At 42.1% G+C, this 21,945-nt stretch overlaps 4 protein-coding genes across 6 annotated transcripts in view; 2 read left to right on the top strand and 2 right to left on the bottom strand.

The window, feature by feature from the left end:
* Positions 1–9,256, top strand: part of plxdc2b (plexin domain containing 2b) — a 73,734-nt gene extending 64,478 nt beyond the window's left edge. For both annotated transcript variants that reach the window (XM_035142143.2, XM_035142140.2), the window contains exons 12-14: positions 1,609–1,647; positions 4,977–5,134; positions 5,359–9,256. In XM_035142143.2, the coding sequence (XP_034998034.1) occupies positions 1,609–1,647; positions 4,977–5,134; positions 5,359–5,481 (320 nt within the window). In that variant the 3' untranslated portion in view covers positions 5,482–9,256. The remainder of the gene's footprint in view (positions 1–1,608; positions 1,648–4,976; positions 5,135–5,358) is intronic.
* A 1,437-nt stretch (positions 9,257–10,693) lies between these two features.
* Positions 10,694–15,987, bottom strand: LOC118098766 (GTPase IMAP family member 9). Of its 2 annotated transcripts, XM_035142871.2 has the most exons (3): positions 15,860–15,987; positions 14,162–14,932; positions 10,694–12,783 (listed from the first exon to the last, which is right to left on the bottom strand). In XM_035142871.2, exons 1-3 carry the CDS (start codon positions 15,888–15,890, stop codon positions 12,779–12,781), a joined length of 807 nt encoding a protein of 268 aa, XP_034998762.1. In that variant the 5' UTR covers positions 15,891–15,987; the 3' UTR covers positions 10,694–12,778. The 2 variants fall into 2 exon arrangements, with proteins under 2 accessions (XP_034998762.1, XP_034998761.1); XM_035142870.2 differs by having other exon boundaries at positions 10,694–14,932.
* A 588-nt stretch (positions 15,988–16,575) lies between these two features.
* Positions 16,576–19,473, bottom strand: chmp4c (charged multivesicular body protein 4C). The gene is made up of 5 exons (XM_035142577.2): positions 19,027–19,473; positions 18,058–18,235; positions 17,601–17,709; positions 17,293–17,419; positions 16,576–17,080 (listed from the first exon to the last, which is right to left on the bottom strand). The coding sequence occupies exons 1-5, from the start codon at positions 19,268–19,270 to the stop codon at positions 17,019–17,021; spliced, it is 720 nt and encodes a 239-aa protein (XP_034998468.1). The 5' UTR covers positions 19,271–19,473; the 3' UTR covers positions 16,576–17,018.
* Positions 19,474–19,920: 447 nt separating this feature from the next.
* The window catches only part of LOC118098690 (nephrocystin-3), a 29,035-nt gene continuing 27,010 nt past the window's right edge, over positions 19,921–21,945 (top strand). The window contains 6 exon segments of the mRNA XM_035142743.2: positions 19,921–20,052; positions 20,410–20,781; positions 20,878–21,003; positions 21,088–21,238; positions 21,452–21,604; positions 21,808–21,941. Coding sequence (XP_034998634.2) covers positions 20,458–20,781; positions 20,878–21,003; positions 21,088–21,238; positions 21,452–21,604; positions 21,808–21,941 — 888 coding nt within the window. The 5' untranslated portion in view covers positions 19,921–20,052; positions 20,410–20,457.

Below are 21,945 nucleotides of genomic sequence, written 5' to 3'. Positions count from 1 at the left end.
TGTCGTAAAATCCTTCCTCCATGTTAGTGGATGGGACATAGACCAGACTACACATTTAAGTTATGAAACCCACAATTCAATTCTTCTACTCATTGCATCTCAGGTTACTTTCAAAATGATGATTTCCATAAAAATGCTCCTGAAAATGTGATTTGTGAAGAGACTGTTTTGTGCAGAGTTGCTGTGTCTGCAGTGTTCCACTCCACACTCCACCTCCATTGTTGAGCTTTCTAAAGCCTCCTACGTTCAGGCCTCGGTTATCCATTATTTCATTTTCCCAAAAAGGCATTTACTTCCAGCACTAACTGAGGCAGGAGCCAGCGTTTTTCTCTAATGCACCTCCGTCGCGGGGGCTGTGTGTTTGAATGGACACTCCATCGCAGCTGGGTTTCTCGGTGGACCGCTGTGATGGGGATGGAGGCGGTGAGTTTGGAGAGGGCTGTGAAAGCTGTCCAGCTGTGAGGCAAAACACGACAAGTCGTCTTACACATCAAACCAGGGTGTGGTGAGAGGAGTCAAATGTCTTTGGTGTGTGTGGGTGTGTAGAGGAGATCTAGGGGTCGTACTGTGGTATTTGTTGGGAAGCAAACACAGAGAAACTCCCGACTGTTGACACGCACAGAGGATCAGTTTTCCTTCAGCGGTATCTTCAGCTGCAGGGGTCGAAGGTCAGGTTAGAGTGCAGGCTGGGTGGCTCATGCTCTCGCCGTCAACCTGCAGCTGGATGGGAAATAAAGTTGAAGAGACAAGAAAAGAAGATTGTATCTGTGTTGGTGTTTGGGGGAGAAAACGTATGATGTCATTTCTTTCGGGATTGGATAACACGACAGTCCTGCAGTAAACTCTTGTAAATTATAATGTTCAGTTTGGGTTGAAACAATTTCTGTAAAATAAGTTTTCTTATTGGCAAATATAAATGCAGATAACAATATGTCAGTGAAAGGCTCATATCAGCCAATCAATACATTTTTTTGAACGATGAGATACAGATAATTAAGCACTTAAGATTGATTTTATTAATTTCTAGTATAAACCTAAATACAGGTATTTCCAGGACAAAATAAGCAGGTACAGACATGCTTCTTTTCCTTGAACATAAATTAGGGTCTTCACTACAGTGTGATTGACTAAACTTTATGCTCTACATCTCACTTAATGATTCGTTCAGACGCCAAAAATGTGTCTGCCTTTGCTCCTTTTGAAAAGTGAAATAGAAATAAATCATTCAGTGAAATCTCTCTGTGTGTGTGTATGTGCTGAATTTGCATAATGTGAATCCTATGGCTCGCGTGAACGCCCCCTACCCTTCAAGAAGTGGGTCACGCCACATTTCCATATCTCGCACGTATAGTTAGCCCCAGACTCCTCGAGTGTGTTGAATTATGTATACCACGCCATTATATTCAAAGCATGCATTTTTAATCAGGTTGTAAGTATAGTAAATTAAATGTTGAAAGGAAGACGGTTCACTAATGAAAGAAGCTTAATCTCGTTACGGGACCTTCGGGGGATTGTTTATTTAGTCAGACCGTCGAAAAACAAACTACAAAGAGAAATATTGATCACTGTGTCTGACGCTCGTGTCTGTTTCTGTTTCTGTCTCCGCAGATGATACGAAGATCGCTCTGCATCTCCGAGACAACCAGGGTAGGTCTGTGTGTGTGTGTGTGTGTCTTGTTTTGTTTGCATCATTAAGGTATTGGTCCCTGATTGCTTTTTGATCTTTTTGGAGGACGTGTGGTTTAATCAGCTGATAAACTTAGTCCAGCAGTCGACTCTCACGCTTTACTTTGCTCTCAGGGTCAATTACAGTGTCTGGGACTGTGTGAGGTAAAAGCAGGAGGAGAGCGGAGTCTTTACTTTGTTTTCAATGTTTTTCTAAAAGACACAAAGGCAACATGTAAAGAAGTTCTTATCATTAAGACAGATTTATTCTTGTAAGACAGAAAAGTAGTTAGCTGTACAAATCACTTAAACGTTAAAATGTGGCCTTTTAAATGCAACTTATCATGAACCAATACATATTTCTCGACATCTAGGAGAGAAGGAAACTTAATGCTACTTGTTTTATATAGAGAATTTTTGTTATATAAGAATGAGGTCAAAATATCTGAAATTAAAAACCTCTTTGATTGTAAATGTAGTAATATTTTGTAAATTTGAAAAACAAATGTATATATGTATTAATTTGTATAGTCTAGTGTATATGAATACAATACGTTTAGAGAAAGAATTTCAATTGTTATCATAGTTGCTTGTTTTTAAGTGGTTAAACTGATCGAATAGGGATCCTAAAAAAATCCACAAAAATCGATATTAATTTGGCAGATTAATGAAAATGCCACAAAGTATCACCTACCTGCCACAACAAATGTAGTGTTTTCAGTTCTATGGAGCAACAAATTGCTTCAGTTACTAAAATGTGCAAAACATCCCGTGCTGTGATTTCCAATTCAATCAGTTTGTTTTGGAGCCGGCCTCCCAAATATTTGGTTTCCTGCCTGAGAGGAATCGTAAATCTGCAGCTTCCATCTCACTTTCATTACACCGACGCTGCATGTGTCCCATCACTTGAGTGAACCCGTGTCGGTGCCTGGCACTGTGATGATATCTCTCTGAATATCGTTCCCTATGTATCAAACTGTTTTTCAACACATATCAGGAAATAACCTTATTCAAGGTGAAAAGTAAGTTAGACTTCAATGCCATTTGACCTTGGACGTGGTAGGAAATGCCGGTGAGGTGAATACAGCTGAAACAGGATTGAACCCCCCTTGTCTCAGGAGGTGTCTACTCAACACCACCGATCTGCAGCATCTATTTCTACAGAGGCTGAGTTATACTGTCGGTCCACTAAGTTTCTGTTGTTGGCCTCCTCAAACCCATTATAGCCGAGTAGGCGAACAGCTGAGAACGGCTGTGGAGCTGAAAAACAAAAGTTTGGCTGCATTTCCACTGCTCTCATTTGTCCTCTCCAAATAATCTCTAATGCATTGTATTGCTGTCGAAGAGCTTTTCTGTCCATCAGTGTTTACCCAGTCTCCTCAGGTTTGAACCGTAAGGACAAAGCCGGTGGAGACAAATTCAGGACAGTTAGCGGAGGACAGTGTTGAATTTCATCAGCCCACTCTGCCCCGGGGGAGGTCTACAGAGACCTCCCACTGGATGTTTAGCTGCCGGGCTGTTGACTCCTCATTGTCTCTGTATCTCCGCTGTGTTTCATCATGTCCCCCCCCCCGCTAACCTAGGAACGCCGCAGACTTAACAGCGTGTCACATTGTTTGTGCTTCCAGCTCCTCGAGAGATGACTCACGGTCTCTGTAGCTCTGACATATAAACACGGGAAAAATGTCTTTCTGAGAAAAATAAATATAAAGTACCCTCCTCAGACTGTGAGCACGAGGATTACACACAACAAGGAAAATGTCACCGTGTCCTTTTCTCTGTTGTTCAAGTTCTCTGAAAAGTAGGACTGAGTTTTCATCACTTGTACTTCAAAGGGTTTTGGGGTTGGGGGGTGGGATTGTCTCCAGGTCAGCAGCGAATCACAGGGCGGACAGAAGCCGTTTTCAGACTTGAACTCCAGAAAATGTCCGAACAATTGGGTCTGAGCATTTTCCAGAGTTTGCCTTTATCACATGAAGAACGCAGCAGGAGATTGTCGGGTCAGATGCGATCCACTGCGAAAATCTGTTTTTTGTTTATAGCACATGGACACTTGGCTGTTATTGCTAAAAGCTCTCGCATCTTTCAGCATCTTCTACGTGTCTGGTTCCTCTTTTTCATCCTAGAATGTTGTTGTTTTTCCAGTTCTGCATCCATCGCATGTTAGAAACTTCATTCTCTGGACATTTTCCTATTTTACTAAGGGGGCTGGAAGGAAAAGTTCCGGAAAACGTCTGGAGCTACTGACTCGGACATTTGCGTTCTCTCTCTTATCTTTGCTGGAAATCAATGAGGCGGTGGGCCGGGGGGGGAGAGTAGTGGCTGATTGGCTGACGAGCGCGGCGTTGGCTACAGCTGCTAATTAAAGAAGGGGAGGAGTCTGGGGAGAGGTTAGAATCTGCAGCCTGATGAACGGAACCGTGCTGAACCTGCTGTAAATCTGCAGGACGAGCAGAATCCACGGTGTTGGTATCAGAATAACTTCATTAGTTCTCCTCCGCTATGATCCGTGTTTCTCTGCTGGGATCCGTCGACACCGTGAACACTTTCTCTTTGTAGTTTCTTTCCCTATCGCAGGAGAAACTGTGTTTTCTCCGTAGATGCAAACAGAGATTACCAACAGGTTACAGGACGTTCTTATCACCTTCAAAAGAACTCAACAGCACCTGCTGGGTGGCTCCAGCACTGTGGAGCAGACAAAGTGCTTTAAAGTGTGGACTTCCAGGGCGCGCTGAAGGACGGGCTCATTATGCAGTCGCTACATACACACCTCTTCAGTGAGCAGCACCGTGACTGGAGGCTACGACATTATCTATAGGCCGGCTTCCTGCTCCTATCAGGACCATACGCCGCTAACCTTGGCGTGGGATTACCTCTTCTGCGAGGGAGGGGAGAGGCGCATGAATACACAAACAGAGGAGAGCTAAAGACTCCATTTAAATCTAAAACCTTGAATCCTCTCTCAAATTGAAGGGAAATCACTGAATTTGACCCCATTAAATCCACTGAAAATGAGTGTACATTTGTAACATGGGAGGATTTACAGTAGAAATGTCACTGTTTATCTCTTGAGATCAAATATCTGTCCTTTTTTTTTTAGTTGGTGACATTTAGAAAAACTCTTGACAACAATTATCCCCATTTTAAAGAGCAGGAAATAGGTGAATTGTGACTGCCCCCTGCTGGTCAACAATGAAACCACATTTTTCTTTTTAACCAATAACCTAGTATTAAAGCAACGTGAGCAAAGTTATTGAAGTTTATCAAACATTACTAACATTATATACCTCATGTCATATTTATTTTTTCAGCTGAGAGTGCTGTGGGCAGGAAGCCTGGTACACACCCTCTGCACACCGGCCTGATCCTCGGTATCCTGCTGGTGATGCTCGTCATGATTGCTGGTGTCCTGATCACCGTCTACATCTACCATCACCCCACCTCCGCCGCCAGCCTCTTCCTCATCGAGGTGCGTAGCGCGACACTGTAGCTGTTCTCGTGCTTTCATTCTTGTCACCTTCTCTTTCCAAGGTCAGGGATGGACTTTAAATGGCTGTGTCAGCTATCAGAGAATGTCACCAGACGGTCTCAGCTCCCACCTTTAACCTTGATGAATCTCTGACCTTTATTGCATTTATTGACACTCTGACCTGCATTACATTACACTGATTCTCTCCTCCCCCCCCCTTGCAGAGACGCCCGAGCAGGTGGCCGGCCATGAAGTTCCGCCGGGGGTCAGGTCACCCGGCCTACGCGGAGGTGGAGCCGGTGGGCGGCCAGGAGAAGGACGGCTTCATCGAGTCCGAGCAGTGCTGAGGGGGAGGTGGGGGTGTCCGCATCCCTGCTGCCTCCCCCCACCCCTCCTCCCCGTGCCAGCCCTCCTCCTCCTCACCAGGACCCTCCAGGATCTGCTCGTCACCTGGGGAGCTCGGCGTGGACTCGCTTAGACTTCACGTACCGGCCCATTGAGCGCTAGATGAGACGGGATGCAGCAGCCGCTAACACGGGCGAGCGAGAAAACCCTGAAAGCCAATCCAGACAGACGTATTGCTAGGAACCGGCAGACGGAGGGAACAGCGTCCACGTCACCACCTCGGTCACCATTGGTCCAGAGTTTCTACAGCTGCTGTCACGTTGCCATGGAGAGTTTATACGGCCTGGCTGCTGCTGGCGTGTGTGATGAGGGGGGGGGAGCAGGGTGAATTATACAATATCTATATTTTCTGAAACAATTACAGAGTATGTGAACAGAGATTTTCCACTTTATTGTCGGTGGGGTTATACAGTATAGGCCTTTGTATATCCATCAGGGTTTCGCCTCTTTTCTTTTTCTTCTCTCAGTCTGTTGTTTTCACAGGGGTTGGCACATGTATCTGTACAGACCGTCTGTATTGCTTTTTCAATACAACAGCAGGCGTAATTGACTTTTCCACAGGCCGAGGCCGCGGGTGCGTGATGCGACACGAGCTGAACCTCCCGTCAGAGAGAAGCTCTGAAACACCTCGTGATGTTCGGCTGGTTTCATTTTACTGACAAATTAAGTGTAAGATGTTTTTTTGTTTTTGTTGTTCACTGAGATTATGTCGGTGGGGTTTCCTTTTTTGAGTGGGTGATGGGCACTCTCTTTCCTTCTCTCTATTTTGATTGGTTGTTTGATTCCTTTTGTCATTGACACCATTTTAGTTTTCATTTTTCTGCGTTTTTGTTTAGTTTTTTCTCATCACTGCCGTGCCATTTTCTTTCCCTGATGAGGGTTTGCACATTTTTTCCCATGCACATTTCTTTTTTTTTCTCATTTGACATGTGGTACTAATGCAAAATTGCAAGACAGGCGCTTGTGAGTGTGAATATATTTTCTAAGGTGTAAGTGTGTGTGTGTGTGTGAGTGTGTGTGAATGCAGAAGAGAGCGGTTTACACAAGAGACTGGATATCCACCTGCTTTACGGGTGCGTATGTTTGAGCTGGCTCTGCACACTTGATTCTTATTGATTTGAATCTTAAGTATCTGGATACAGTGGAGTTTTCTTGATTTTTTTTTTTTCACAGTGTAGTTTCCTTTTACAAGTTTGTTGCCAGCATAACCAGTTGTGTGTCCATGTTTAACAATCACGAGCAACTCATCAATACAAACACATACATGTACATACCAAGGCCAAAACATTTGCAGATTCAGGTAATCCATGGCAAACATTTGTAGAATAGCAGTAATAGTACTGAAGAACTTTATTTTTTATGAGTGGCCTTTCTTTCTGTACTTTTTTTACCTAAATGTGAATATTGTTCCAATCGTTTCTGTCACCGATCAAAACTCGAGGCTTCTGACTGAGCAAATTCAAACTCTCATTTCTACTGTTAGACATTATTTTTTAAGACAAAATCCTGTTTTACACCAATGATTGTAGACTCATCTTACCGACGCCATCGATATCCTGGAATCCTACTGAAAAATGAAACGTGCAATATCACCCCTGTTCAGTTTGACACTGAAATTGCACCTGGATATTTTTTTATTTTATTCTATTCACACTTTGTCACCATCACATTGAGACCAAAGACTAATCAGCATCTGAGCGTTTTATTTTCCAGTATTTACCTCAGTCTCCCCTCGGCGCCACCTCATTACCCAGAATACCACCAGACACATCATACAGCCCAGTGGTGGTAAACAGCTGCCATTGACTATGTTGTTCCTCTAAAACCCTCCCACCAACAGTGATCGTCCAATCAGCTTTGGAGTGCGTCATCAGTTACGAATGTAACACAACCTGTTGAGTCTCTAAAATATAATTAACCTGAAACATTTAAAAGATATTTCAAAACACTTGCAATTGTCCGTGCTGTGTTTTCAGAATCCCTTCAAAATGTGGAGTTATAACAAAGACAAAAATTGGACCTGTTTTCCAAACTGCACCTCTGTTAATTAAAACAAAGATGGTGGCTACCCCCAAGGTGGGCTCATCACTTTTATCATGCAGCAGGTGGAATATTTTCCTTACAACCGGTTAGAAGAGTTCTTATATTCTGAAAACAGCATCAGAACAGCAGCAAGATCTTGTTAAACCAAGAGCGTATGATATGCCAGGCAAAATTTAATTACCTTTGCCAGACCAGTCGGTTAATGAGTCTTCTTCCTGAAAGCCTTTCAGCTTATGCTAATTAAAGAAAATGGACAAAGGACGTCTAAAAAGGAACGAAATAACTTTTGTTTTTATTATAGGCTGCTTCTAATATGAGGACCAACTGCCCCAGTTTTGCTTCTTTGGGAGTTGGAAACATTAGTAGGACAAAGACAGTTTTCTTTCTATTTTGGCACAAAGCCTGTTGTCTGAAATCAATGAGACATTGTTTGACAAATTAATTTAAAAAAGTTAAACAGGTAAATCTGCCAGCATGATCGTTTCAAAAATAAAACATGGCATCGATCACGTGATGTACGTTGGAGAACAGAAAGCTTGACAAGCATAGCAACAGTAACCAAGGAGGCGTGGCTTGGCTGGAGGCAGCCTCCCATCAGAACCTACGATCTAAATGTGATGAGAGCCTTTAATCCTCGCTACACACCCAAAGATACACAAGCGCCACAATGTCTGAATACCAAATCAATGACTCGCTGGCTGTGTTCATTCATCAAACCTACCCCTCCGTCATAACTCTCACTGGTGTCGGCCTGAGAGGACAAACCTCTGCTTTTTAAACCATATATTTGATGACTCCTCATAACTTCCTGCAGCGTCCAGGAGAGAACTGATGGTTTCATTTATCAAGCCACTGCCTACAGATATTTTTTAAAGGAGACATATGATGCTTTTTTAGTGTTTCTCTCCTCCGGTGGGTTATATTGTTTTTTTTTGTCATCCCCTAACAAAATTTACCAATCAGAGCAGACTGGGATAAATTGGGTGGGGTCCTTAAAGAAACAGGAGCTAAAACTAAGTGTTTCAGACAGAGGCTGAAGAGAGGAGCTGCAGAAATGGGACAGAATGAAGAAGATTATGTTTTCTGAACATTAGAGCATATTAACCTTTTCAATTAATAACCCAAATTTAATTAATGATCCTGAACATGCACATAATGTGTCTCCTTTAAAATATTGTCAGATTCTAACCATGTGAAGAAATGCTCTCTGCAGATGCTCGGAACATCTGTTGTGTGTTGAAGTGTGATTCTAACCGTTCTCAAAGTGCAGGCTGACGATCTGATTTGTTCGAGTCCAAAACACTTGCGCAACAGGAGGTTGTCGAGCAGCAGAAACCATCACTCGACTAATTGCTTCCACTCCCACTTTCCCAACGTGTCATTTTAGATGATGACGAGTGCTGTTGTTGCCATGGGTAACTGCTGTGTGCCGTTCTTCATCCTCAGACTCATGGGTTGGGTTGAATGACGATGGCTCGAGCTGAATGTGAAGAGCTCGGTGTGAAGAAATGAGAATTGCAATTTTTTTTTTCTCCCCGGCTTTGTTTTGTATATGTTATTATGGCGATCCACAGCACACAATAAAACCACACAGTATCATGGCTGTCTGTAATTTCTGTAACTACTGTTGTTTTGATTACATTTAAGATAATAAACAATGTTGTTAAAAAGTCACAATTGTGTAAAAAATGCTTGTGTTGGAGATTTAGATAGTATTTCTGGATTGTATAAGCACTTTAAAAAACAAACAAATAATCCCCTTTCTTGGCTTGATTTATCATCAACTGAAAATATAACAGCGTAACAATGAGTATCTGGAAAAGTGAAATTCTTATGCATTATATACTACCACAATATATTTGATTTAAATAATGCAAAAATCCTAAAATAGTATTTTGGTACAGATTAAGTTCTGGTTCTAGTTGGCAGTTGGTGTCACGTAGCCTTTTTCTGTTTCAAAATGTCTCTTTATATCATCTACGTTACAACCAAGTGAGTGCAATGACACCATGGTCGCAAATTCCTTTAAGAGACCCAATGACACACCCTCTTTGACAAAAGCATCATAACCTGGGAAGTCGGTTTGGTTCGATGTAGGGGCCCTGAAGTCCCTTTTGCCTGGGGCCCCCAATGTCCCAAGAGACGGCCCTGATGATCTGTATCAGCGCTGACAGGGAGCATAGCTGTCTTGTTTACATGAAATCCCTGGATCAGGTAGATAGGGGAGCTGCTTTTCCCTGAAGATGGAGGAGAAAGAGCTCCACACCAAGCTGAATAAACAAGACGGGGAGGAGAGATGGAGCAGAGCTCAGCAAACTGGGTAAAAAAAAGAAAGAAAGGCGTGACGGAGGAATGAGGAAGGAGGGATGAATACTAACCGAGCCGGGCAGAGCTCTCAGACCTCGTTACTGAACACGAGACAAAACTGGTTCAGTGGCATGAAGGACAAAGAGAGAATGGAACTTCTGTAATGTTTGGGACTAGTTTAAAACTCAGGAAGTAATGAAGTGAAACACAAGCACTGCACATTTTGTCTATAAACAATAATAAGCGGGTGTTAATCGTCGCACACTGAGCTCGTACATAATCACAAATCAACTTGATGAATGTATTGTAGGGAAGGTCATACCAGTGATGTGAATCATGCAGCTGCTGTAAACTCCACCATCCTCTGTGACCTGATGCCTTACTGCCACATAGTGGTCAAACTACTGAATGTCCCAACTGCAGGAAATAAATGAGATGATTCATATATTTAGTTTTTGCTGCTCTATTTAATTAATATTTGCTTTTAAACGCAAATGTGAGGATTTAATTATTTCTCCTGAAGTCAAATACGATAATTTAAATTAAAATCTTGTGTGTCAGGGCTCTGAGAACTGATGATGGGAATTTTTCATTTTTCAACATGTACATTAAATGATTAATACATCAATCAAGAAAACAATTGGAAGATTAAGCGATAATGAAAATAATTCCCAGTGAGACTTATGGCGATCTAACCTATTTAAAATGATTATTTTGAACCTATTAAACCTCAATTTAACAAATTAAAGTTGATTCTCAAGAGAGGAAATCTTCATTTGGCAGGTATTCAAAGAACAGGCTCAATTGACAGTGGATCAAAATATACATTTATTTGAAGCTGACAGACAGAAATAACAAATGCAGCATTTAGTGAAATAAAGCCAGTTCATTTTCCATCACAACGTTTCAGCCAATAAGACGCGTAACAGGCCCAAACAAACGATACAGCAAAGGCCCAGAGAGGTTACTGGGTTCTGCTCATGAATTTCTGAAGAGTAACTTGATTCTCGTGCTGGACTCAGAGTGACGCAGCACAGGAGGAAGATAAAACAGGGTCGATGCTTCAGGAGAAAAAGGTTTTAGAAGAAACTAAATCACCGCTGCAAACAACACAAATACAAAGATGGTTGTATTATGTTGCAAGTCTCAGAGCAGATATGTGTCAGCGTCTCAAATACAATATACATGTCGGCCAAATCCAGATTCTTATCTTTATATTAAATTCTTCTTTTTTTTTGTCCAATGCTGCAGTGACATTTAACCAGATACAGTCTGCAATTTGTCATTTAAGTGTTTAAATCAACCCCCTCGATCTAAAGTAATGAGTGAACAGTAGGTTAGTTTCCTTTCTTTCTGTATCAAATGTCAACACACACACAGCAGTATTTACCCACGCTAGGTGAAACAGCCAAAGTGCATTCATGAATATCCACTTTACTCTGTTATGAATATAAATACGTTCCCACAAAAGACTAACAGCTGCTTAGAAGGAGCAGAGCTACGCTATCTGCAGGATTCCTACAATTAAAAGGCTTTTAAGTCAGTTGTTGACTCTCAGAGCTTTGCTAGTTCTTTACCCCAGAGGGATTAAAAAGGTCCATATTCGATTGTCAGAGTGAAAACCAGTGGATCTAACTCCTGAGAGACATTTGTGATATTTACAAAGAACAAACGACTGAAGGCAAATATTTCCAACCAGGATCTGTGGATCTCAGTCACCCTAGTTAACTATAATAAAAACAATCAGAGTATTCAGGAGAATAAAAGGGAAATATCCTCAGATATATAAGTGAGTATATGTGAACTGATCTGTGGTAGAGGGATATGAAAGGCAAGGGTTCAACACTGTGTACTCCTGCTTTGGCTCTGTGATGCTGGGCGACTGCTATGTGGGTCTCTTATGAACTGAGCTGGTTTGAGGCCCAACAAAAGGCAGGACTGGAGACATGCCACTGGGTCACACGCCACTGGTAACTGCACGGTTACCTTTTTACTGTTTTGCTGTACTGAGACTCACAAACACCTCCTCATGCAATGTTGGAGTGTGTCCAGAGCAGCTGACTGTTCTCTGTCAGGAGGAGTCATCATTTTCTCCAAAAGTGCTAAATTCATCTAAACACAGCTGTAGTGACTTTTAACCTGAATATTCCACTGAATTAATACAAAATTTGAGCATCTGTTTTTAGGGCCACAGTGAAGCATCTGATCCTCAAACATATCCCTCTGCCACAAAGTGATATAAACATCTGAACTTCTAAAAATCACAACTTGAAGGCAACAGACAAAAAATCAGTAACTGCTCTAGTGCTAAATTCATAACTGTCCACTGAGAGTGCAATGAATGTGTTGCATAGGAATATAAATTTAACAGTTTGGTCACAACAAATAGGAATCATTAAAAAAGCCACTCCCTCAACAGTCATTGACAGAATATAACAGAAAGAATTTAGTAGTGCAGTTCTGCCACTGGTCACCATGACTCAGGAGTGCACACAATGGTGGTGGTTACCCACTGTACGTAACAGCCTGTACTGCCTTAGTCCCATCACACAACCACAAAGACATTATAACAAACCGACAAACATCCTCCACGCTAACAAATAAAATCATGGGAGAGTATAAATAAATGGACAGCATTAGAAAGGGCTTTTATGTTGAAAAGGCCTCCCACACCATCACATTGAGAAGATGCAACGTCACAAAGAATGCACACGGCTAAAACACACACTAACACGTCAGATTTAAAAAAAATAACTTAAATAAATCACATTGGTTTGTACATTCAGTAACATTTCAGCCAATTACCCTTTCCCCCTCTCGTCAAATACGCAGTGAAGCTGAGGCTCCGTTAGTCGTGGTTTAGAGGGTCCATCAGTCGAGAGAGTGTGGTTAATCTAGAATTAGACACAGTGCGTTATTAATAGGGCTCTGTCATACATGCATTTAGCTAAAGTACTGTGACGTCACTAAAATAGCAGTGTGAGAACGGAAGGGATGATGCTCTGTTTGTTTTCTTGGTGTGTTTACTTTGGGTTGCTATGGAGACAGGAGGAGTAAATGGCAAGCCGACTGATTCAAGGGTGCGAGGACAATGTTAGGAAAGAAGCTGATGAAATCTCATGTGTATCAGCCTGGAATTAAAAACTAAATACATCTACGTTAAAAAGGCCCCATCATCAAAAGACACGTTTACTTCCTTAAAGAAGCAATACTCCTTGTATTTATAACGACACTGGACTAATTGTGAAAGAGGTGAGTCATGCTCACCTGACCTGTCTTTTAGCTCGCTTTGCTGTTATGGTTCACGCTCACACCTTTCACTGTGTTGTTTACAGCAGCAGTGAATAAACGCACTGTTCAACATAGAGCCCGACAACAGCGCTGAACGCAGAGTGACTACTGGCTAGAAGTTTGCTGATAAGTTTGCCGTATCAACCTAAAGGGCGATAATATGTCCGTGTTGTTTTCACATCTCGTTCCCGCCGCGTCAAAGGAGCTAAAACAATCAGCTGTTGCAGGTTTAATGTGACGTTTTTGTCTGTTGAAACAGGACGTTGTGTAGGGAGATAAAGCAACACACTGGTGAATCACTGTGATATTGGAGTTTTTGTTTACTTTAAATTCCAGGAAGTTGAAGTCTTGTGTTCATTACACAAGGTCTTCAATTATCAGAAATGTCCTAAAAGAAACTCACAGCATGTAAAGCTTCATGGTGAGCCAGATATGATTTTATGTTAACTGGCTGCATCAATGTTTGTCAATATGACAACTACTGGCAAATTTAAAAAAACAGCCGACATCAGCAAATTCTTTGCTGCCAGTGTCACGCCTCTGAATCCAACTCGTCTTGTGTTAGTGATAGATAGCAATAGAATGATTAGGATAATTTTATGTTTGACTAACAGAGCCAAGAGTGTCTGAGAAGCCTTTGAAATTCACTGCCAAGCCGAGACTGGAAACTTGAAGGAGATCAAATTTGGGTGGAGGGATGAGGAAGAAGATACGATGTGTCTGTTGAATAGGAAGTTCATGTATTTTGGGGGAACAAACAAGAGGAGACATGGCAGACTAAGTCTCATAGTAAATACAAAATTGTGCCAATATGGCAAAATGCCAGACCTCAGTTGTCGGTGCAGATAAACGCTCTTCTGCTCCTTATTTGGTGTTTAATTGTGGTTTGCAAATCAGCTTTGAGGTCTATTACCGCCACCGAGAGGAGATATGAAACCAATTTAAACATTTTCCAACAACCCATCCCTTCACATCACTCACTGGAAAGTGGATCCACCTCCATGGCTTTGGACAAACTCAGTGCAGAGTTCTGTTTGGGTCTCGCCCCCAGCTCCCGCACGTCCCTGGCTGGGTTCTGGTTCTCCTCCAGTGGTTTCTTCTCTTCCTCCGCCTCCTCTTGGCTGTAGTATCCCCCTTCCTCTGCCACCATCTTCTCCACCTTCTCCAGCAGGCGTCCTACCTGCGGATGCTCCCCGTATATGCTGTTGTTTATGACAAAGTACCTTCGCTTGCACTTTTCCAGCACCCACTGCAGATCCTTGCCCTCCCTGCGGATGTACCTCTCGATTGAAATCTTCCTTAACACCTCCGCCCACGTGAAAACCACAATCGTATGCTTCCACACATGCTCCCCGAAGAGGCTCACGTGCTCCTCGATGCGTGTACGGTCCACCTCTGTGAACATGCCCACGGGGATGACGAGCAGGAAGGCATGTGGACCTGGAGGCGACAGAGTTGCTCCTCTTACTAGCTCCTCTTTATAGGAGGGGGGGGTGTCCTGCGCAGAGAACCACCCCGGAGTGTCCACCACAATCACCTCCCGCCCCAGCACCTCAGTCTGCCTCTTCACACAGAACTCCGCCGCTCGCTCCAGGCGAAATTCCTCTCGGCCTATGATGGTATTTCCCGTCAGGCTCTTTCCCGGCCATCTCCAGCCCAGCACCACCAGTCGGACCTCCGGAAGGCGGATGGCTGCCTGGGCCGCAGCTGCTTTCTTTTTTGCCTCCTCTTCTGGTCCTGGGGCATCTCCGGCTGAAATTAAATTAAATTCAAACAAGTCAGAGTTGGGATGAGGGCTACAAACAATGAGTATATGTATTTAAATATTTACATTTGTGAAGATTAGACCAATTAATCTTTTTAATTTGCTTAAAACAACATTTAAACAGGGAAATCATCAATTAATAATGTCCTTACTTCAGATTTACATCTTTTAATGTGTCTCGTACCTTTTTGCCAGCACAAAATTCATATTGTAGTTACATTAAGCAATAATAAAGCAAATACCTATTATTTTCTGTATCAATTAATTTGCTGACAATTTTCTCAATTAAGTGAATTAAGAGAGGAAAGAGAAATGTGAAGTTTGTATTAAATATGATTTCTTTTACACAACTTTACCAAATGTAACTTCGGTCCATCAATTAAACCAGTTAGTGAAACACATTAATAATAATTCATTTTAAGTTGAGACCTTAGCTTCCAAATGAAAAGTAGTGGAAAGTAACTACATACTTATACTCAAGTACTGAACTTAGGTACAATTTAGAAGTACAGTACACAGGCAAATATTGTACTTTATACCATCTTAAGTTACTTTACAGATTAAAGTACCATGATAGAACCAATCAATAGACTATTAGAAGTATAATTATGGGTTAATAAACCCCTGTATTGACTGATTCCTCATCACAAGCTGCTCAGCAGAGAAACAACCACCTCTCACTGTTATTAACGAGCACGAAGAGGTCAAACCTGTTTCATAACAAAGCGACAGGAACTTAAATGTCCGGTAAGTTTCCCTCTGACGTTTCTTACGTGTGAAACGTGTCACACTCCGCTGGTTTGACCGTAAGCTAACTTCGCGCTAAGTTTAATAGCCGCAGAAATTAGCCTTATCGTCCCAAAGGCTCCAAACTAAGCTCCGTGTTTGAGGAGATGAAGATGTCCCTGTCTCACCTGTTGTGTGTTGAGGTCTGATCGCGTCCATGTTGGGTTTTATCGCAGGTTTGTGTGTGTTTCAGGCGTAATTGTTGGTCTTCGAGTGGCGGCAGGACTTCTTCCTCCTGGAGAAGTAACAAGCTCACCGGAACGTAGACACTACAGCCTTCCGGGGGGATTTCACAATAAAAGCACGGCAAACCCGGATGTGAGAAAGTTCCGCCACAGCAGAAAAGTGACAGTTCGAATAAAAAGATATACAACAATCACATTGTTTTTTTAAATCACAATACTTGAGATTGTGACTACATTTGGGACTCAAGCCTATTATAAAAAAAGTCATACTGCAAATACAATAACTACTTACATTACTGCCTATGTTATCTTGACTTGATTTTATATTTTGTTTATCTCTAGCCTTGTATTTTAGGTTTTACTCATGCATTTTTTAAATACACTTACCTCTGATGTTCCAATGCACAACTTTGTATAGCTTTGGTTGTTTATCTTTACATCTGTATTTATATTTGGCTTCAATACTCTGCCTCGGCCACTTGAGTCTTTCAAACACCTTATACTTAAAATTATTTGTATTGTCAATATAAATGTGACTGGCTACTGGCTTGTATGTTTAAAATACTTTTAATAGTTTAAAAATATGAATATCAATAGTAGTAGTTGTAATAATAATATTCATTTGTTAATCATACACAGAGAGGACGGCAGACTTTAGGCAGTATTATTATGGGAGTGATTTTATTGTTGAACATTGAAAAGCAATATATTTACAGTGTTAATGCAACATCTCAGTTTATTTACAGTGGTCCGACACAGAGTGAAGCATTTTGCTCAACGTGTCAAAAACATCTCAGTCCTACTTATGTCTTCATTAGGTTTATATAAGCAGGAGATTCCCATCATACATAGGTACAAGAAGAAGTACAGAAGAAACAGGAGCAGAAAAGAAAAGAAAAGCTTATTAAGTTAGTAGATTCCTTCACTTTAAAATGTATTAATTCCTTGATAAATATAACCTGAAAATGTCATTAGAAGGTTATAGACCAAATGCTTCATACAAATAATATAATGCACTTCATTTTCCCGAAAAATAATAATATTAAATCTTACAAAAACATATTCTCGATAACTCAGTGAGAATAAGGCTGGCTTCAGGTACTTAAGTTGCCCACGATGCCAGCATACGCATGTCGTCTTCATCTTCAACCCTTTTCTTGGTTGCTGTAAAAGAAAGTACACAGTTAAATAATGTTGTCACATTATAATGGAACATTACATAACAAATTAAATCCATATATATCCTGAGGGTACGTAGGTAAAACTCAAACATGTATTTGAAATGATAAATCTGAAAAACGTACAGTAGCATGTGTTAAATGATGTATTAAAGATATTGGAGGTTAAAAAAGATTTATGTTCTTGGTTGTACTTACTTGCACGCTGGCCGTGCCGTGCTGAAGGCACTTTGGAGCTGGGCACGCTGGGAAGTCCGCCCATTCTCTTCATGTTCTCCTCCAGCTCTTCCTGTTCCAGCTCTGCCAGCTCCGCCAGCAGATCATCCTAACCAAACACACAAGGTCAACAACACTTTGTCAGGCGCATTTTTGTAGAGCAAGAAATGGATTAGCAGGCAAGACGGAAAATACCAAACCCAATCTAAAATCTGTAGCTTCAAAATGGTGACACAGAAAGACAAAAGGAAGAGCGAGAGGTTGACAGACGAGGGAGGGAAGGTATCAACCTCGTCAAATTCCTCGCCGGTCGGTCTGGAAATGGCATCGCTGATCTCTCGAGCCACGTCCTGTTGTTCCGTGATGTCCTGCATCATATCATCGATCTTGTCGAGGTCCCTGAAAATTAGCAGAGAGAGATTTTAGAATGTTTCAAAGCATACAACACCACAGTGAACTCAAGTGGAGAAGTGACTTTAAGGGGTTCCTCTAAAACAAGGCCACAAATTGTGCGTTCTTGAAATTATTTTTTCCCGTTAAGTCTTTAAAAAAGGAAAATAACTGTAAATTATATCAACTTATCACAGCAGGCATTACACGGTCTACATCAGGTTCATGACCTTTATGAATGAGACTAGATATTTCAAAAATTTCTGATTAGGACCCTTCGATGGAAAATACTTTTGTGGTGCTACAATTTCAGATGATTTCTGTTTGCTTCTGTTGCTTTCACCACCAGGTCCTTACATGTTCTCGTGAACTTTCTTCATGGCCTTGGTGGCAAAGGCCAGATTGTTCAGGACCTCCGTGTTGGTGTGCGAGTTCTCCAGAGCTTCTCTCTGAAACTCGATGGTGGACAGCGTGCCGTCGATCTGAGTGAGCTGCGCTTCCAAGCGCTTCTTCCTCTTCAGCGCCTGCAGAGCAGCTGATACACAAAGATTGAAAAAAATCACTTAATGCAAATATCAATAATTATTGCAATATTAATTTTAAGCTATTTCAATCGATAGCAATATAACAAACATGCTATATCTATGGATATATGCATTGTACAAGCACAATGAGGACATATTACACGTAACATACTGGAATTTGTCAAATGTTTGGCTGTTTATTGAAAGTTTGTCATTCTCTGCCCATAAAGAAGAACCTTCACTCAGGAACCTTTACTCATTAAACTGAAAATAGTGACCTCTGACGTAATATTTATCAATATCGACTGATACATATTTTGGCCTCGTTACCCAGCCCTGTATGTATGTATGTATGTATGTATGTATGCATGCATGTATGTATATAACTTCAAACCTTTGAGTTAAGTGCTGCGTGTACACAAACACTTATGACACATGGTTCCTCCCATGCAGACATTATTTTTAGTCTGAGGTGATTCAACGAGAAATGCAGCACTGCAGGGTTTCACACCAGAAAACACACTGAACATTGTGGGATTTTTACACAACCATATAAAACTTTAAGATTATAATACAGTTTTTATTTCTGACTTGCTGCTGCTGCAAACAGATCTGAGTTCACTCTCTGGAAAACACATTCACTACAAAAACAATGTAGGGAAAAAACACTCTTATAGGAAAGTCAGTAGGTTTTAAACACACTTTAATATTCACCTTTAACCTCAGTAAACAGCCCAACTCGGCCTCTGGGCCTGTTCCTCTCACTGTACTTTGCTGTTCTCAGACTAACACAGGAACATACCTCTCTTGTTCTTCGTGCCATGCTTCTTGGCGACCATGAGCTCTTGCTCTATCCTCTTCTCCAGGTAGTCCTGTTTCTTGGTCAGCATTTCCTCGGTCTCCCTCAGCCTGTGGATGGCCTCCTGCGGAGTGGGTCCGGCTCTGGAGCGGTGGTGTTTGGACCTGGAGGAGCTCGACGAGCTGGACTTGGAGCTGGAGCTCGAGCTGGAGCTGCTGCCCTTGAACAATTTAGAGATTTTGCTCATTTTGGCGTCTTTTTGTTAGTTTTTTCTCCCAAAGATCGCAGGGAAGTAAAAGTCCAGACGAGCCACTCGAGTGTTTTCACGGAGGGTGTGAAGCGACGGAGAGGAATTTCCTGCTCGACGACTTCAGCAGTTTCAATTTGAAACGAGCGAGAGAATACACCTTTCACCTGCGCCCAGTGACGTCATTACACCTGACGCCCTCACTTCCATTTCCGTGATTTGTTTCTTCTTCCGGTCACTACGTTTGAAATAACACAAGATTATTTTATTTTATTTTATTAGGCTTATATTAAAACCCGTCATATTGTAAATGTTGATAAAGTGAAATGAAAGCGAATTTAAAAAGTACAAATATACAACTACACCAACTCAAATTCAGTAGCATTTTACATTAAAAGATAAATTGTTTGCTGTTGTGGGAAAAAGTAAAAAAGAAGACATGTGTTTTAATGTCTGGGGTCAAAGTTTCGAACTTTATTTTATTATATATAATTTCATTTTATTGTTCTGCTGTACATAAAGGCTGGGGTTTATAACCTGTGTTATAAAATGAGGAAGTGTAAAGAGAGTACAGGAACATGTAGAAACTTTGCAGTGATTATTGTTAAGGCAAAGGGATTTTTTTTTAAAATCATTTATTGATTTAGAAATAACTGCGGAATCAAAAGTTTATCACCATGCACGGACCTGGAATCGACTTTCACAAGTTTTGACCCGTGCGGGCACCCGTATGATCAACTTGTTACCAAGGCAGCCAGGAAGAAGCTGTGAAGCTCCGGACGGTGGGTGTTTTATTATTTTAACCTCTTTATATCTGACTTCGGGTTCAGCTCAACAATCTGTCCAAGCTGCCACATGTACATCACCTATCTTCTCTAATCATCCCCATGATTCCTCCAGTCTTCACATCAGGGAACATCTGGCCGAGTGAGAAGAAAAAGCGATTTCTGCACAGTTACGCTAACATTAGCTAAACAAGCTCTAACTGTGTTTAACGCCATCTTTAGCTTTGTAACTGCAAACTCCTCTCAAAATAAGAGTGGCGTTGCTTTTCAGTTAGCTTTGTGTTTCTAACTGCACACTGACAAGCTGTCTGTGTTTCTGATACGTGTTGTCCCCGCACCCCTGTCCCGACACAGACAGAAATGGACGTCCAAACAGGCTGAGTCCTCTTTGCAGCCTTCGCCATGGGCACCGCATCCTCTCTGGTCAGCCCAGGAGAAGTGATCGAGGACGGCTATGGGGGTGAAGGTGGGGAAGCCTGCGAGATCCCGGTGGAGGTGAAGCCCAAAGCCCGACTCCTGCGCAGCTCCTTCCGCAGAGGACCTCGGGTGATCGGGGCCAGTTTCAAGTCCACCGGCTCCGTGGACCTCGAGTACGCGGCGGAGTACGAGAGACTGCGCAAAGAGTACGAGATCTTCCGTGTCAGCAAGAATAACGAGATAACGTCCATGCAAAAGAAGGAGGCCAAGCTGGACGAGGAGAACAAGAGGCTGAGGGCTGAGCTACAGGTGAAATGAGTTAGCAGGAGGGTGTCACCTTATTATAGGACAAAAGCATTGGTTTGTGTATGTTCTAACTTTTGTAATATTTCAATGTGACACCAGGCTCTGCAGAAAACCTACCAGAAGATCCTCAGAGAAAAAGAGAGTGCTCTGGAGGCAAAGTACCAGGCGATGGAGCGGGCTGCAACTTTTGAACATGACAGGGACAAAGTAAAACGACAGTTTAAGGTAAACCACACCACATGATGCTGTTTAGCATTCTCTCCAGTGATCACGACTGCAACCCTAACCTGTCGGCTGAATGACCACCAGATTTTCCGAGAGACAAAGGAGAAGGAGATCCAGGATCTGCTTCGGGCCAAAAGGGACCTGGAGGCCAAACTGCAGCAGCTGCAGGCACAGGGAATCCAAGTGTACGACCCCAATGATTCTGACTCGGATGACAACCAGACCACTGTTACTGGTAAGACCCCGAAATTATTTACTTTCTTCTATATCCATCAATCAGTATGTTCAACAAACCAATTTTTGTACAGGGACACAGAAAGACAAGAGTTTATCCCAGCATGCTTTGATTTTTCCTCCAGAAGTATGACTTTTTAACACGTCTAAGATCTTTCTCCATGATGAAATGTTAAAAAAACATTTTAGAAATGTATACACTGTGTGTCTGCAGCTGCAGGGACACAATGTGACTACTGGACTGGTGGTGTGCTGGGAAGTGAGCCCTCTATGGGTAGTATGATGCAGTTGCAACAGACCTTCCGGGGACCAGAGTTTGCGCACAGTCTGATAGATGTGGAGGGACCCTTTGCAAATGTCAGCAGAGGTAAGTAAATTGAAAGTTGTATGGGGGGCAGAAGTAGCCAAACATTCCCCACGGGCAACGTACACCCTAGAAAAACCTTTGACCTCTACATTACCTACATAGCACGACTGAATTTGTCGAATATGTATGCTTGCGTATGGATATCTTCTTTCATGTGTTTTACTTGACTTAACGTTTCCCCCGGGTGCGTCTGTGTCTGTCAGATGACTGGGATGCAGCAGTGGCCAGTCTGCTTCAGGTCTCCCCTCACGTGCCACAGGCCTTATGGAGTAACACAGTGCGCTGCTACTTAATCTTTACCCAGGAGACCAAAGCTGAGCTGGATATCTTTATTAAGGTTG

The sequence above is a fragment of the Hippoglossus stenolepis genome, chromosome 19 (assembly GCF_022539355.2).
Source record: "Hippoglossus stenolepis isolate QCI-W04-F060 chromosome 19, HSTE1.2, whole genome shotgun sequence".
In the NCBI taxonomy this organism is placed as follows: Eukaryota; Metazoa; Chordata; class Actinopteri; order Pleuronectiformes; family Pleuronectidae; genus Hippoglossus; species Hippoglossus stenolepis.
Note: the sequence above shows the minus strand (reverse complement) of the source record. Positions and strands in the feature narration are given on the sequence as shown.

What these genes read in the sequence shown, in the direction of transcription:
- LOC118098766 (XM_035142870.2), bottom strand. Translation starts at nt 15,890, where the DNA reads ATGGACGCGATCAGACCTCAACACACAACAG. An exon ending in CAGACCTCAACACACAACAG is followed by an intron (nt 14,933 to 15,859) that starts GTGAGACAGGGA and finishes ATTTAATTTCAG; the next exon opens with CCGGAGATGCCCCAGGACCA.
- chmp4c (XM_035142577.2), bottom strand. Translation starts at nt 19,270, where the DNA reads ATGAGCAAAATCTCTAAATTGTTCAAGGGCAGCAGCTCCAGCTCGAGC. An exon ending in AAGAAAGTTCACGAGAACAT is followed by an intron (nt 17,710 to 18,057) that starts GTAAGGACCTGG and finishes GCTAATTTTCAG; the next exon opens with GGACCTCGACAAGATCGATG. An exon ending in CCGGCGAGGAATTTGACGAG is followed by an intron (nt 17,420 to 17,600) that starts GTTGATACCTTC and finishes GTGTTTGGTTAG; the next exon opens with GATGATCTGCTGGCGGAGCT.